Here is a 17,933-nt window from a genome sequence, read left to right as displayed (position 1 = left end):
CTGAGCTACATTTCTCTTTGGGAAAGCCTGGCTATTTTTAGATTAGCATTCCCGCGGTTGATTATGGTATTCGTACAGAAGTTTGTACATTTGTGATCGGGTTGTTACTGACTCTGTATTCGATAAGACAGATCAGTGTAACAGACAACGTCAGTTATAACATTATGGCGACTTTCATAAATCGGAACATTTACATCTAATCACATGTTTTCTAAGAACTACCTTTGTTCCATCAAAATATCGGACGAAATAAATATGAATAGTGATCCTTTATTTAAGTTATTGTTGTGTGCATGAGATGACGCCCTGTTTAAATCGTTAGCATGATGGGAGAAGTTCAAATTCGTTTGAGAAAAATTGTTTTTCAGTACCCATGAAATTAAGCAATTTTTAGTCAAAATGTATAACAAAGTACTGTAAATGGAGAAAAAAAATTGATTTTTGAAAACAAATCGTCGCGTGAGTGGAACGATGCTCTATCTACCATTTTTTAAACGTGGCGAAAATCGCTTCCAAAGTTTAACTCTTGTCTAGTTTCTTTATTTCTGGGCGAAAATGGTGATAAATATATCTGCTTGTTCCTTGCGCTTAGTTCTTTCAGACTGTAAATGCTTTTAAATACATTTCGTTTTTACTTTTCTGCATTTATACATTTTTCACTTTGGAGATAGAGCAAATTTGGCAAAAATAGAAAAAAATGTTAAAGGTGTATTGCTCTATCGGGAGATAGAGCACTGTGAATTTACAAAATTGGACATAGAGCCAGATAATATTTATTACACTTGTATATTGAAAATAGTGCGAGAGCTCTTAAACAGTAATGACAGTCACCACTGTACTCATTTTAAAATTAAAGGAGGATTGGATTTGGTTTTAGTATTATCAAACTGACACGATATCATAGGCCATATTGCAACTTTCAAGATTTTCTTTGAGGAGGAGGACTCTAGTTGGCACGCGCGGATACCTGGGTATATGACCTTCTTCGTGTCAACTGGATGGCCTCCCCTCATGAAAAAGCGAGATTTCAAACAGTGGTGAGGGGCAGGTGTTCAAAGTCAAAAGATTTGGACTGATTTGCAAAGGTTTTACCATGCTGTCCGTACTGTTCAGGGTTAACTGAACTGCTACGCTATAGACTTAATCGGCTATTAAACTAGGCACATTGGTCCTACTTATTTGCAGATGGGTATTTGTAAACCATATCGTAGTATTATGTTAAACAGAAAGATTTTGAAGTTTAATTACTCAGTAACCGCAATCATTATTGTCAGCAATGAACAAAGATCTAAAATCTTTTTTAGTCGTAACTATTCTATTTGCCAATTACAACTTGCTTTTCATTACACTGAGTAAGATTTTCCGTGTTTTGTTATCAGTTGGCATTAAGGTTGATATAATACTAAGCATTATAACAATACCTAATGACATTGTCTTTGCATCTAAATATTCTCAGTAATAACTGTATTCTTTCACAAAACGACAGTTTATATATTATGTTCAAATTTTGCATGTAACTGTACTTGTCAGTCATACCAGTTCTCTTTTACACAACACAGTCAATGTTATATTCATATCTCTTTTTTAGCTATTAAATAAGGTTGATTGTACGGCGTCCATCGTCCGTCTTCCTGCGTCAACATTGTACTTAATTTTTTTCTCCTCTGAAACTACTGGTCAGTAGAATTTTTGGAAAGATTTGATCAAATGATTAATCTTGGCCCCCTTTAAGGGCAGCTACTGCCAGCTAGAGCAAAGAAAATAGGAAAAACATTTAAGGAACTTCTCATGAACCGCTTGATAGATCTTTATCAAACATAGTCTGTAGCATCATTATAACATCCTCTCCCAAACTGGTTCAGATGGGGACGATTTGCCCTTTTTAGGGGTTACCATAGCTAAAATTGGAAATTCCCTTAAATGATGTTATCTCATGAACCACACAATGGATCTTCTTCAAACTTGATTTGTAGCATTATTATAAGAATCTTCGCCAAAATTGTTCTGTTAGGGGCACTTGGTCTGTTAGAGTTCAAAACAGAAATACCTTTAAACGACTACTCATGAACCATTTGATGGATATTCACCAAACTTGGTCTAGAGACCAGTATAAGGTCCTTTCTCAAATTTGTTTGATTAAGGGCACTTTGCCCCTCTTAGGGGCAACTAGAGCTACAAATATAAATATATTCTGGTCATGAATCGCTGGATGGATCTTCATCAGAGATGGCCGGTGGCATCATTAGAGGGCTCTCTCTCAATTGTATTCAAACGGAGACTGTTTGCTCATTCTAGGGCTAAAATCAAAAATATTTTTAATGACTACTTCTAATGAACCACTCAATTGACTGTCATCATTCTCGGTCCGTAGCATCATTATATTGCCCCCTCCATTTTTTTTAATTGTGGGTTGGGGTGGGGAGCGCATGGCCCTCTAAGGGACCACTAGACCTAAAGCTACAAATGCCTTTAAATGACTACTTTTCAACCGCTTGATGGATCTTCATCAAACTTTTATTAGGTCCTTTAACTAATTTATTCAATTAGTGTGGCCTCTTTTAGGGCTGCTAGAGTTGCAAAATAGAGATACCTTTTACTAAATTCCTCTCTAACTCCTGAATGGGTCTTCATAAAACCTTGTCCAGAGCATCATTATAAAGTCTTTTACCATGTTATGTCTTATATAAAATCTATTCAAATAGGGACACTTTGGCCCTTTTAGGGACCACTAGAGTTGAAAAAGAAATAACTTTAGATTATTTCTTTCGATGGTTATGCTTTGGTGCGTGACAGCAAAATGATAATAAAAAATAATGAACAGGTTAAAGGATTTTCACCAAACCTAGTTAGAAGCAAAGTCAGATGGTTAAGGTTCAGTTGAAGGACTTAGGCCCATTTAGGCCTCTTGTTAACTTTTCACACAATTAAATTAAGGCTCAAAGATATTACATCGCAAATAATATGTCCCGGTCATACCTTTCATACTAATCTTATTGTATATATTCCATTTAGTTTCTGCATGTTGTTCTCAAATCTGGTGGCATACATTTCAACTTAATGCGGAGTATCATAACAAGAATTCATAGCATTTATTTTGCAACTAAACATTTGCAGTCACAGCACACATGTTTCATATTTGGTAGAGTTACATCATGTGATACTTTAATAGTTTTGTGGCATTGATTTTGATTTACACCAACCATTTGTAATAACTGACTACTTACAATTCTAAGAAACATATATATCTATTCTCTCTCACAAACGCAATCGTTTTTTTTTATATTCCTTACAGTTTCTCTTCATGTACGTACTTTCATTTAGTGAATTGAATTTCAGCATTGCATTCCTTGTTTGATATTTGACATTGTTTTTTAAGTATTTAATTTTCAATTTTCTCTGTTGTCAAGGGTTGCAAGTTGAACGATAGGATTTTTGCGTCTGGAAGTAGGGGTATTGTACTGCCAGTTCTTGTTGTCTTACGAATACTAAATTCAGCAAAATTTGCATAGTTAAAAAAGTGATCAACAAAAAAAAAAAAATAGTTAGCCCCTTACTGTAACTTTGTAACGTAACATATGTTCTGTTTTTAATTTTATTTCTACTGCTCTTAATACAATAACTTACTATCACAAATTTGCTTCTCGGAAACATGTTTGCAAATACTGTTGTTATATTCAGTGGTATTTCTTAAGATACAGCTTCAGAATGACGAAAATAGTTTCTATCCGAAATACACATCAATAAGGTTTGTTGCAAATCTTGCATGTATTGTCTACCTACAGCTTAATTGACAATGATATGTGTTTGTATTAGCAATAAAATGATAAAATAACCTGTATAAGCAATCTCACCTATGGCTAGCCAATGCATGTCGTGTAGATAGGCATTCTAAGTATATTTCAAACATGCTACAACTATGCCTATCCGCCATATTTTGTTGTGATCACATGCATGTAACTGTGCTTTCTGTTGGTTAAAATGGAGTTAGAGCAATTCTGGATTAAGTTAAATGGAGATAGAACACTCCTTTACAAAGTCTAATGATGATCACATGATATTAGTTTATGTGTATGATTGGTCAGAATAATTTTAAACATTACAGTGCTTTAAGTCCTGGAGATAGAGTACTTTAATCTTAACTGTTACATTCAAACAGAGGACATGGAGCAAAGTATTACGCAGGATCTTTCTGTATGACGTCAAATGTTACGTTTTCTTGCTCCAGAACGATAGAGCTCGGCGAGACAAACAAAATGATGTAAAAATCTCATTTTTTCAAAAAATGGAGATAGAGCACTATAAGAATCAGGCGACGAAATCACATTTGTTTTTTTTAACATGACTAACAAATCAAAACGGACAAACATTGCTTTATTCTCCGGTATACACTTACCTCATTTCTGGTAAGTTCCCTGGACATTTTTGTAATTGTGGCCTCTGACCAATACATGAATGTTTCATATCATATAATGCCGTTTTACAAATTTATTGTCAGACATGATCAAATAACAAATGTTTGCCAAAGTTGCAACAACAAATGTGCAGTTTTAAGAAAAATATAGACTACATAGTTTAATACTATCACCCCCTGCCGATTTATAATTATTTCCATTTTTCGCGAAAGTTATCTACATTAGATTTGACTCGGAAGCATAAATATGATTCACTCCATAAGAAATAGAAATAAAGTATATTACCTTTGTTCAATCTCTGGCATTATAAAGAGAAGATTATAATTTCTGGTCCTAAACCTCAGATAAAAACGGGAACCCTGTCCAAAAAGAGGTCAAAACTAAGAAATAACGGATACGCAGACTGAATTCGATCCATGCTGGGCGCAAATGCACTATGTGGGTTTTCTCATGGTGCGGCTCAATTATACTGTTTTGCATACAGCACTAGCTCAGAAATGCCTAGTTATATCCATGCAGTACGTTCTTTAACTGACACTTTGCTAGCCTTGGTATGTATCTTTGTCTACATGAATATGAACAAGTGTCCGAATATGGAAGCTCAGTTTAAAATTCAGGTAAACGATAATACCATAAGTGTATGATAAAAAGAACTTCCAAAATTGAGTTCAATTATATTGTATTCTGTATAGAAAACCTATATTCTCAATGGTAATATACATGTACTTATATCTGTCACCATTCGCGATATAGCTTAATAATACAATATATATTTTTGAATGATGTTAAATCACCACCTTTCTTTTGAAAATTGTCTAGTAGATAGATTATCAAACAAATATATAAGCAGCACTTGCATTAAATTGTGCATCTTGGGATTTTACTTTAAGTTCTTATTTTGATATTCCACAAGTTATTTTTCTTTTGCTGTCATTTCAAGTAAATATCAAATCAGTTCAAGTTCCTACTAGACTTCTTGGTTGATATTTACCATGTTTAGGTCTTTATAAATTATCGAAGTTATAACACATTTATCAATGTGAATCACATAACGGTAGGTTGTATTTTTCACATGATACTATAATATAACATGCCTTTTTGTAGTATATTATTTTAAGCATAGGAAAACGTTCTTTTTTAACTGGCTGTGTGTATAATATAGAGAGAAAGGAGAAGTGTCGATATTTCAGTAGATCAAGCTAACATGTGATAAAAGGAATTTTACAATGCATTGAATTATATTACGTTATGTTTGAATCAGGAGACAAGCATGGTAGAATTTTAGTTACAGACCTTAAACTCTTTTCAAGCTTTTTACATGTTAACATACAAATATCTTACCGCTTTCGTGTCCTCAAAAGAACGTCTATTTAATGCGTTTCTTGTGTTGTTTCTTAATGCGTCTTCTTTGTTGTGTAACGAGAATGTAATAAAGGTGATTTTTATAGATTTTACGTATGATACTTTACATTTACACTTGAGACTACAAATGCAAACAGTCCTTGGCCTAAATAACACTATCTGTTAAAAGCCATTTTATTTCAGTTTCTCGTACTGTGAATTACCATAAGATAACGGTCATAATCGAAATTTAGTACGTTCTGTTCTATATTTATTTAAACAGGCTTACATGTGTTACCTTACAAGTTAAATTACTAAAGACACGGAATGCAATAATTAGGTAGCACTCACATCGGCTTAAGATTAAGCAGTATTCAAGGGAGTTTAGGCATGGAACAGCTTGTTATGAAAGCAAGAGGCAAAATAAAGCAACTGGTTTTACTGCTCGTATATATGTTACTAGTTGGCACAGAAGCAGAAATCACCTCTGGTAAGAGTTGTCTTTTGTATATTTTGATATGTCAGTTATAAATGTATTGCTTATCGTCGGTCACATGAAAATATGTGACGGAAAATAACGAAACAAAGTTTATGCTCTTATGCTGGTTTTAAACATATCAACTACAATTAATATAGTTGCGAATTCATTTCGTTATTTGGTTTTTATTGGAGAGCAATGTTAGAGTGCAGATGCCTGTAAATAAGTAACCCAGTTAAGTTTGACTAAGTAAATATAAGAGGAGGTATTCTTCACGTGCTGGTGTTAGCTTCAGCACTGCTTTTAGGTGAGTCTTAAATCATGATTCTCAGTCTAATTTAACCCAGTTTGAACAAAAACACACATTTATTTTAATTTTGGTCAATATCCAAACATGTCTAGGGCACTACGGTTAGAATCTTCATAGTGTCGAAACAATTTTCTGTTTTTGTAATAACTTTAAATCCTATTTACTGAGACTTTTGTTAAAATTTCAGTTTTTTTCCAACGCAAACAAGGCAAGTTTTGATTCTAGTCTTTTTAAAAGGGTACAATTAATAACTCACGATTCAACGAATCGATGAATTAAGTAATCTGATATAAAATGACATGAAGGTAACAACGGGAGAAATTAATGATATTAAAATGATAATAAATGTAACAAGAGAAGAAATTACTGAAATCGGATGATAATCAATGTAATGAACGAACAACTTAGCTCCGTATTGTGCATAAATACATTGAAAACTAGGTCAGTATATAGCAACCAATCGATAAGCCCGTATCTGTAATGTATGATAAAATGTAGCGAACTGATAACAAAGAGGGGCTTTTGAAACACTAAAGAATAAACATGAAATTAATATAATGCACAAAAACAATCCAACCGCTTAAATAACATCCTTCCCGAGGCCTACAATTCATCACTAAAGTAATAGCTACAGAAGTAACGGACGCCTCCGATTAATCACTGACGTAATAGCTACAGACGTAAAGGACACCTTCAATTAATCACTGACGTAATAGCTACAGAAGTAAAGGACGCCTCCGATTAATCACTGACGTAATAGCTACAGAAGTAAAGGACGCCTCCAATTAATCACTGACGTAATAACTACGGAAGTAAAGGACGCCTCCAATTAATCACTGACGTAATAGCTACAGAAGTAAAGGACTGGCTAAATCAAGAAATCAGAACTATTTAATTGCTCAAAAACAACATAAACGTCTACAGGGGTATAAAAGCAAAGGCTTTGTGTTTTTTATGCTTGTATCGGACGGGAGTAAAATCCTGACGTACTAAGTATTACATGAAATTATAAACCAACCAAACTGATACGCCTAGTAGCAACTATCATTCCTCTGTGCGTATATCAGTCGGCAATTCTATGAAAGTATACATTTATCGTGCATTTTACGTGCTTACCGTGTACATAAACACGCTATATTCGCACATTTATATGACTCTATATATTATGCGTATTGCATAAAATGCTATACAATATACGCATTTGGGGTACTATTGGCTGTAAAATAGAAGAGTCCGAAAACCGCAGATCGCCAAACACGACATAGCCTTGTGAAAACATGTTGGATTGGTAAGACATGTCATAACGTTTATCGACATATATCATTTTTTTCAATCAGATAAATAATCGTTATTTGTAAAGATGATTGAACGACATTTCTTTAACTATTTTATCACACTTTCGGAAAAAAATAAAAAGTAGATACAAGTCTTTGAAAACCTAAGCGGATATCTCTTGGTGTTACTTATTTCCATAATAATTAAAGATGATTTGTTTAACGTAACCAAGGTAGTAAAAATAAGTAAAAATAATCACACAGATTCAGATTTGTACGTCGTCTTCTCCGTATGTTTAGACTCAGTCTATTTGATGCCTTAATACTATTAGTTACACTGCTTGCGAAGCGAGAACCTGATATGGATTTCGATACAGCTTATATCCCGTATCCTGTCGCCAACAAGCAGTGTAACGATTTTATCTCACCGACCACCATTTACTTCCATGCTACAATCGAAACGCTTTATAAAATTAATAAATGTATTTACAGTGCACACTGGAATCCTGCAATCGTTTGCTTGGTCATCATTGTTTTGTTTATAGTTGATTAAAACAAGCCGTACAATGCAAAGTGACCTGTATTTTAAATGAATCACAAAACACAAAAGCTCATATGTACAGCTTATGGACTGGTTTAGATCAGAAGTACCAAAAAACTTTCTGTTCCATCCGTTCGAAAATCATCAGATTTCACGATATTAGAAATGTCTTGAAGCTTCGGCTTTCATTCCGTTTCCTGTTAAATCCTTTTGTCTTGCACGTACATTAAATGACCCGACAACAAACTGTTGTGTAACAAATATGTTAATTCCTTTGTTTTTCTATGGTGTAACTTAAGACAAGATTTCAACGGCCGCGTCTCCCATACAGAGTTGTTATTCTTCTATTTTCTCTTTTATGGCTAACTTTTGTCCAACTTCACGAGCCTAAATTAAGTAGAAGGATGAAAACGGCAAGAAAAATCCAAATTTACTCTTGGAAACGATATCTATAGCTGGAGCTAATAAATAATCTGATATGATTGAATTATGCCAGAGATACGGCAGCCATTTTGTTTTAATCAAAATTAATGTCTGATACGTACTTGCAGGATATGGAATCAATTCTGTCTCCAGGTGACGTTTATTAACAAATAGAAATGCAAGAAACCTGTAGGAGGCGAGATAAAAATAATTATTGTGAGGCGATATACAGTCTACACCATAAGCAATTTGGTTGAATGTCAATTAAATGCATTAAAACTTCTTTTTTTTATATTTTACTCCATTGAAAGATATTGGCATAATTACTAAATCTGATTAATATACGCAAAAGGCATATTTTCAGGGTTATTTACAGTCAGTTTCGTATATTGAGAATAACAGAAACACACGAAAACGGTTATAAAAGTACTTTTTGGATATTCATAGGTCGGCAGATATTTATGTATTGATCTGGTATATTTTGTGTATATTGTGATGTTGATTTAGTTCGTATAAATTCTGTCTACTATAAATAATTTATAATGCGAACTTGTATCCTAGCGGATGTCACGTATGGGATATTCAACTGTTCGGAATTTAATTATATCCCTTAATGCATACTATCTGTATATATTCAGTGTATCCTCGAGACCCGGTTCACTTTCAGGAAGAAAATATAGAATATCTGGTCCCAATCAGTTTAAAAGACTAAAATGTCATTATTGATTTTTGAGACATGAAAACAGAGATTCGAATATATATCTCTTTTTTATGTCTCACAAATCAATATTGACATTTTAGTCTTTAAACTGATTGGGATATATATATATATATATTACGTGTATTAGAGATTTGAGTAAATATATGCAAATGTTAAGCCAGTACGAATGTGTAGTACAATTCGGGTTCGTATATAAAGCAGCACCGAAACTAATCTTATTGGGTTAGTGGACTTGCTGTGGCATGTGCGTGTTCGTTTGTACTGCTAGGCGCTTTGCCGTAATTGGTCTGGTATATTGTGGTGGTGATTTAGTTCGCATAAATTCTCTCTACTATATAATAATTTATAATGCGAACTTGTATCCTAGCGGATCTCACATATGGGAAAAGTCAACTGTTCTGAATATAGTTATATCCCTTAATGTATATTACGTGTATTATATATCGTTAAAGCCTTGTTTCAGCATACTCATGGGGCGGTGCAGAAATTACTACCGTTGATCAACATACGTATTCATTCAACGGTCATGGAGAATACACTTTTCTCGAAACAAGCAATCAGTAAGTATCTTCTATTCTTAATAGAATCTTCTTTTGACGATAATATTTCATTTGATTTATATTATACTGTGAAGTTTATATCATGACAGAAATTTGCCATTCCTTGGAACTGTGTTTAAGCAATATGTTTAGCATTGTTCTTGTCAACAGAAATCTTAATAAAAACCATTTTTAGACAGATGTTGTATATTGTTCTCAAAGTCAAACTCAGTTCAGTGTTACAATACACATTTTATAACTTATTAAACACTGTACGATTTAAGATCACTACAGATTCAAGCCCGCACTGATTTCATGATCGAAGGAAATACAGACGCAACGATATTCGTCGCCTTCGTTCTTTCAGTAAGTTGTCACATGTTGCATTCTTTTTAAATCATCAGAATGCTAATTTTTTCTTGTAATGGTTTGACAAAATGAATTAAAAGTGGAGGTACAAATAAGGAGCCAGGGCTTCTTTTATAAACGATGAATGATCATTTATAGAGAAACAGAAGAACACTATTACGACCAATTTGCATTGTAACATTTCTTATACAACATAGAGGGTAGTGATGAACCTTATACAATTGTATAAAAAAATAAATATACTCAGTTGTAAGCCTACCCGCTCAGTTAAATAGGGATAGCGCGAACCTACCGATTGCCGGGCCACGAGTTCGATCCTTGGGTGGGTGTATCTTCTCCCTCGTTATTTGATGAACGACAATGTGTCTGAAATCATTTGCCCTTCGCCTCTAATTCATTGCATGGATGTTGGTATCTATATGTATTTGCGGTGAACAGGTTTGTACCGGTACAGAATCCAAGCACACCGGTTACATTAACTGCCCGCGATAACATAAATGAAATACTTCTGATAAAATGGCGTTAAACGCAAAACTAACAAACAGCATAATGTAATCCTTGTAGTATACTTGTTTGCTTGCCATTTTAATTGGTTTATCACAATACTTTATGAATAATTCAAAATGGTGTTAATTTCATGAAACGTGGCCAATGGCATTAATACGTAACGATGGTGACTGGTCTGCCTAAATTACCAGTCAGACAATTTTTACGCCATCCCTTCAAAGTATTCTTCTTCCTTCACAGTATCTTACTTTAGGAGTCTTGCTTTCCATGACCAAAATGCTGCAAAGTAGTCTTAGCTTGGTATACTGTTGCTATCATAATCATTACTATGTATATTTTGAAGACTGAATAACAACACAGCGAAGGTTAATTTTTGATACTCAAGATATTGTCCAATTACTCCCATCTCCCACCTCCTCTTACACCTTTTAAATGGAATTCATATTTGAACGCCTAGTAGCTATCGAATGGCAAAAGATAATAGGAAAAAACATATTTGAGGATGTACTGTGATCCTTATAAAATAGAAAATTATTTCATTCTCTCAAGATACATGCAGCGGTGCGATGTTTAATTATGGTATGGAGTGTGGTCCGACCTGGCAAAATCCACGAGAGCCGAATACAATTTCCCAGATCTAACTACTGTTATAATGACCATTTTATTATATACCTTTACTGTTTTGATTCTTGTTTTGTTCTTGAACGAAATCTTCAATGTTAATTGATATTAAATGGAGCTTACTGAAGTTTTTATGTGCGCTATTTATAGCAATGTGTCAGTTAATGCATATTAATGAAAATAGTCCGGCAGCATACAATACAGAAGGTACAATACGGAATTAAAAAGGTACAATACGGAATTTTTGTCTGTCGGTTCATATCTAATTGTGAAATATAAGCCGCCTTTTTACAGAATTCATATAGGTATATAATAAAAATGTAGATCGAAACATTTGACAGTCAATACATTTTATAAAGCAGATTTAACATAGTTTGAGAGGTGAATTGTTATATGGTTTTAAAGACATTGCATACAAGTATACATTTACACTTTTGAAGAAGTGATGCGATAGAAGACCATTGTGGCGATATTGTGAGAGAGATGTGCTACATTTGTACTAGTTATAAAGATTCTTTCAGACTGTAAATATATTAACTTTAGAAAGATTTGATATACGTTGAATGTTACGTTAACAGGTTAACCTAAAGAATGACACAATTACAATAGTGTACAACAGAACAGATAGACTATTGTATCTGTATCAACATGATGGATCGTTGTGGACTAACTCTAATGGAAGTAAACACCCAGAACCATCAACTAACAGGGGATTTATACTTGTTTGTACTCCTCCATATGGTTTTATTGTAATGCCAACACAAAGAATAAGCATCAGAAAGGTAAACAATGAAGCACGGCATTACTCTAACTTACGTATCTTTGCAGTTTGACTAGAATGGCTTAAGAACGATTCGCCTCGCGGAAATACCTTTATTAACGCTGTCTTGTGAGTTTTGAGCATGGTTGCGATAAGAATGCACACACAGTTAAGAAGTTTAGGCTACCCAGTAGTGCGTTTTACTACTGACCGTTTTCAGAAGGTGTCCAACTGTGTTACGTAATGTGTTTGTTTTGCTTTTGTCGTCTAGTATGTGTTTATGTCTATCGATTACACATACATACACACGCTACTGTGAGGTTTTGTTTTGGGAGACAGCGACTAATTCTTCCTACCTGATCTTTCTATTTATTTTTGTGAGAGTTACAAACTATACTTTCACTTTAAAATAAAGACAATCTATTCAGGGCGAATTGCTTTAACACAATCGATAATCAGGGGAGAGAATACTTGATATTTCTCAGTAAAAGCTGACCTTGTGAGCTCTGTGCTTCCGGGAACTCTACTCTAAACTTTCATATTTTTGTTGTGCATTTTAAGTTATATTAGCTTCAAATGGCACAATTTAAAACATAAACAATTTCTTCATATAATTTATGTACACATAAAACTATCACGTATGTTCGTATTAACAGTACTATGCTGAAGGTTCAAAATAGAACACACTATATACATGTATAAACACAGTCTATGTACAATATTACTAAAACTGGATTTTTTTTTTAACTCAACTGCTACAATATGATATCGAAATTATCAATGCAGCTCTGGTTGAATACTTAATTTATAATTATTAATTTTAAATACATTTGATGAATATTGTATTTATTTGAAGTAAGTATTTAATCTTTTATAAGCCTTGATTATAGCCTAGATTTGTTTCAAAAATAGTTGTATATTCCAGTTAACCTTTAGCGGACACAATTTTATGGGTATTACTGTCGATACTTATGGAAGGGATGTAGTTGACTTAAAAGGTCTAGCAGGGAACTTGGTTCAAGGATATTTTATTGCCGGAAATGGAAGCAAAGTCAAAAGTAATTCTACCGAGCGACAGATGTTTGAATTTGGTGAAACATGTATGCATATTTTCATAATATTTTATACAGAAGTATATTAAAAACCTTTCTAAAAAAATGCTTAATAACAATATTGTATACTATTGTTGCGGGCTAGGAAAAATTTAGCCTATGCATTTATGGTCATTTGAAAATTTGGTAAAGTACTTCACGGCAATTGTTTGTACCCTCAAAGCTAAAATTTGTGACACAGCCTATATTATCGATTGTTAATAACCCCGGTAGCACACCCGTTTAAAAACAATCGTTTTATACACAACTCTTCGGAAACGTACGAGAAAAGCAGCCTGTGTTAAAAGAAATATTTTACCGGTCAATACTTTAAACTATGTCAGTTTATTGGAGATCGGGCAATACTTTTTTATTATTGACCGGCAATGCCTTTTCTAAGTGTATACTACGTCATTGGTGCATTCAATACAAACGACAATAGCAAGATTGTCTCTGCTTTTAAAAGCATCGGACCTTCTCGGCTTCGTTTTGTTTTTGTACAACACGACAGATTCGAGACGCGTAAATTCTTAATATTGACCCTGACAGCTGCCGAGTATTTTAGCACTTTTTACATAATTTAACAAATTGTAAATCACGCCGGGTAAAATAGATCCCATCTTAAAAAAAAGAACTTATTTGCTACTTCCTTAAATATGTCATGGAATGTTAGAACTTGAGCGTTTTTAATGATGTGTTGAAAGTACTAGCATTAAGCTGATAAAATAAAGAAAAAGAAAATAAAAACAACTGTTACAGATGTTGAACAAGTTTAAATCTAATAAGGTTCCTAGTATTCTTTATTCTTCTGTCACTGTGGATGAGGAAGTATTATAAAAGGTATGATAAATATTTTTGAGAGAACATTTTCAGGGACAGTTTCAGAAAGTGAAAGTAAATTCAACTATTCTATTACTGGAGGTAATTATACATTTTGGAACGGACGCCATGATGTGCCGAAATTCTTACAGGATATTGCAGAGAAAGGCGATCTGCTTCGTTTATTTGAAGGCTTTTCAGATGCTAACATAACACTTTTCAATGAAACGTGTAGAAATTCTTGGGACATGCAGCCTAACATCCAATGTCTGGTTGTTATTGGAACAACAGAAGATGTTACTCTTGGGCAAGCTGTAATGAAAGCTGCAGAGGAAAGACACTACAAGTATTTACTACAACGTGAGTTACAGAAAGCATATCTTTTTACTAATAGCAAAATATCAAGTGATATCTGCCTATCGCCTATTATGTATGCTGTTAAGTACATCTGAGCGAATAACTGTGCTCTCGTTCGACAGAAGACTATAATAATAATCTGAACTAAAAAGCTATCGTTGCGCAAAACAGTTGTTTTTCTCATGAGGTCACTATGTCTATGACGTGATAACATACAAATCCTAATTTGATATTTGTTTTACCAAATGGCTTGTATAACGTTTCACGGCTAACACAATTTTCATCAAGCATAATTCTACTTCTTCCGTTTACTTTTGCGTAAAAATATATAACATCGCCCTAAAAGTGTGCTTTAGTCCTCATTTCAAAGTTTGCGATTTAGCAAAAAAATATTTTCTTACTGACAACAATGCGCCATTGAAACGTGATGACTTCATTATATTAGCTGACGCAAATTTCACTATATGTTTTCAGACCTTTTAACAGTGTGATTTAATATCAAAAAAGCACATTTAAAGCATCTTGTAGTATAAAGCTAGTAAGCTCTTGTAAGAGAGGTCCAGCTACAATATTGTTTGATATTTTTAAGAAATTCAAACACGTCTGTTCGAGCGTCTGTGAGCAATTTCAATCCCGCTAAATGACTTATTCTATAATTCTCTAACTTGTAAACACATTGCTCATTCTCAGTGGATGACATTTGTTTATTTTGAGGTTCGTGGGTCAAAGGTCTCGAAAACTATTGAGCGGAAACTGATTTTAAACTAGTTCACAGCAGCAGTCATTCTGTTTCGATAAAACATGGCTGTCAGGAGTCGGGACTAGTGTTTCCTGTACGGGAGACTATTTTCCTCCGATTTCAAATAATTTTACAGCAGTCTTCTTTTAATTAATCTCTACACAATTCCTTCGAAATCATTCTGTTTCGTTAACAAAACATGGCGGGGCTTCTTTTCTCTATATAGCTTTATGAAAAATGTAAAAAATACGATGGTCCGAATGACAGCACTATTTAGTATATGACCCCCTACCAAAATCCTTCAAGACATGTTGATTAAATTAAAATATTGATGACCTAGCTGCTTTCTTTATATGAATATAGGGAAAACCTAAACAATTGCTGGCATGAAAAATGGGAATTTCACATAAATGTTCATTTGTTGAACCTGTATCAAATAACTCATGTGCATTCCCGCATTACCCCAAACGCACCCATCACCCCAACTCTCCGTACCCACTCCGAAAATACTGTTATTATCTTGTGTACTTGTTATTTTTACGATGTATAACGTCATCCTGCTTCCGACTGCAACATGATTAAAATTGTTTTCAGCCTTTATGTTATTGTGATTCTTGATATTGTCTCTCAGTATCATTTCTTCAACTCCAATGTCATCCATACATTACACCTTACCATTTTTATCGAGCTCGCTTGCGGTGAGCTGGATGTAGGCGCCACTTTCGGTGTATGTGCGGGAATGCATGCGTGCGTGCGTCCGTCTGTCCGTCCTTCCGATTTTGTGTAGACAAGCATGGACCAATCTTGTTTATGTTTGGTATGTTTACCACAATGAGAAGGCGTGTCATGCGCAAACCCCATATTCCTATCTCAAAAGTCTTTGTCACAGTTGGAGGTCAAATGTCAAATCAAAGTCAAAGTTTTTTTATTATTCTTTTAGGAGGGTGATGATTCCCTTACCGTGCCCTCCCCCTTTAGCGTCCCATGGCCGGACCATCCTTTTTTCGAAGCCGGCGACGGGCCTGAAAGTTTATTTCTAGCGTATGTATAACAACAAGAAGGTGTTTGAGCACTTGTGTTATAAGGCCATTGATGTTTTTACTTCTAGTTTAATAAAAATAATAAAAGTTTCTAATCTCCATGTAAACAGAGAGAGTGGCTCTTCCATTAGCATCTAATGTTTCTAAATAGCGTGGAGTATATTGCACAGTTATGAAAATAATATGAATACTAAATTTTATTATTATAAATAACTTTAAATATTTCTAAATAGTTAAGAATGCAACATCTAAACTAACAAAACATGTTTTTTCATCATGGTTTTATCTGTAACCTGATGCTAAAACAGATGCCTTAAAAGGAATATTAAGTATGCGCTAGAACGAACCTTTTGGTCAGCTAAATTTTGTAAAACCATATTCATGAAATAAGATGATCGCTAACTTTTTTTTAAAATTTTTAATAGATAACAAACCTCCACATTTCAAAAACAATACCCCGACTTTTCTGAATGTAACCTTGGGAACCAATTTAAAGATACTTGACGTGAAACTGTACGTAACCGACGACTTTGATGATCCAGATGAAATGACGTACAATGTTATAACACAAGTGAAAAATTACACATTTAGTAAGTAATCAAATTTAATTTTATCATTCCTAATATTCTTATTTGCATGTACTTTCGTAACGATCGATGAAGAGAACGTATTTATACTGTTCGAAGACATTCGACATCGATATAAAATAATATGCTTGTCTAACTGATCTTAAATCTGGTTAGAAGACAAGCATATTATTTTATATCGACTTTGATATCTTAAACCGGTTCTAACGAAGTAGCAAAGCATATAAAGATGTAGTTTCATAAGGTGTCATCATTCAGCTTATATCAAAATTATTTGTGTCATGCTAGCAATCATTACTGATATCCTCTTATGCATTTTATGTTTTAAAACACATTGAAGTTAACTTAATGCTACTGTCCGAATGTTTGTATAGTTTAAAAACAAGCGTGTTACTTTGAATCGATTTTGTTATAGCAATATATTACATTATATCTGTAATAATAATTAAAGCACATGTAGATGTACTTATATATGGTGCCAACATTAAATTTTTTTTTTTTTTTTTTTTGGATTTAACGTCGCACCGACACATGATAGGTCATATGGCGACTTTCCAGCTTTAATGGTGGAGGAAGACCCCAGGTGCCCATCCGTGCATTATTTCATCACGAGCGGGCACCTGGGTAGAACCACCGACCTTCCGTAAGCCAGCTGGATGGCTTCCTCACATGAAGAATTCAACGCCCCGAGTGAGGCTCGAACCCACATCGATGAGGGGCAAGTGATTTGAAGTCAGCGACCTTAACCACTCGGCCACGGAGGCCCCCAACATTAAATTATCTTATATAATACAGATAATGGCAGTTTTACCTGGAATGTTGGCACATATTTAAGATACAGCGACAGCAGTTTGACATTCACTGTGAATGACACGCTAGGATATTTAGCGGCAAGACAAATTATAATTTATTACTGCGGATGTGAGAACCCGTCACAGTGTGATTTTAGATCGTTTAATAACAATTCTTCAGGTATGAGTTTATTTTAACCAATTATATTGTAC

The 17,933-nt window shown here is 34.0% G+C and overlaps 1 protein-coding gene across 2 annotated transcripts in view; it reads left to right on the top strand.

Moving 5' to 3' along the window:
* Nucleotides 1-5,972: 5,972 nt before the first annotated feature.
* LOC123542575 (mucin-like protein) overlaps nt 5,973-17,933 on the top strand; it is a 32,666-nt gene continuing 20,705 nt past the window's right edge. The window contains exons 1-8 of one of the 2 annotated variants that reach the window (XM_053531457.1): nt 5,973-6,243; nt 9,964-10,060; nt 10,324-10,405; nt 12,115-12,318; nt 13,222-13,396; nt 14,261-14,566; nt 16,768-16,932; nt 17,725-17,901. In XM_053531457.1, coding sequence (XP_053387432.1) covers nt 6,144-6,243; nt 9,964-10,060; nt 10,324-10,405; nt 12,115-12,318; nt 13,222-13,396; nt 14,261-14,566; nt 16,768-16,932; nt 17,725-17,901 — 1,306 coding nt within the window. In that variant the 5' untranslated portion in view covers nt 5,973-6,143. The remainder of the gene's footprint in view (nt 6,244-9,963; nt 10,061-10,323; nt 10,406-12,114; nt 12,319-13,221; nt 13,397-14,260; nt 14,567-16,767; nt 16,933-17,724; nt 17,902-17,933) is intronic. The other variant, XM_053531456.1, reaches the window with a different exon arrangement.

Source organism: Mercenaria mercenaria, chromosome 19 (assembly GCF_021730395.1).
Source record: "Mercenaria mercenaria strain notata chromosome 19, MADL_Memer_1, whole genome shotgun sequence".
In the NCBI taxonomy this organism is placed as follows: domain Eukaryota; kingdom Metazoa; phylum Mollusca; class Bivalvia; order Venerida; family Veneridae; genus Mercenaria; species Mercenaria mercenaria.
This window is presented reverse-complemented; position numbering and strand designations above follow the sequence as displayed.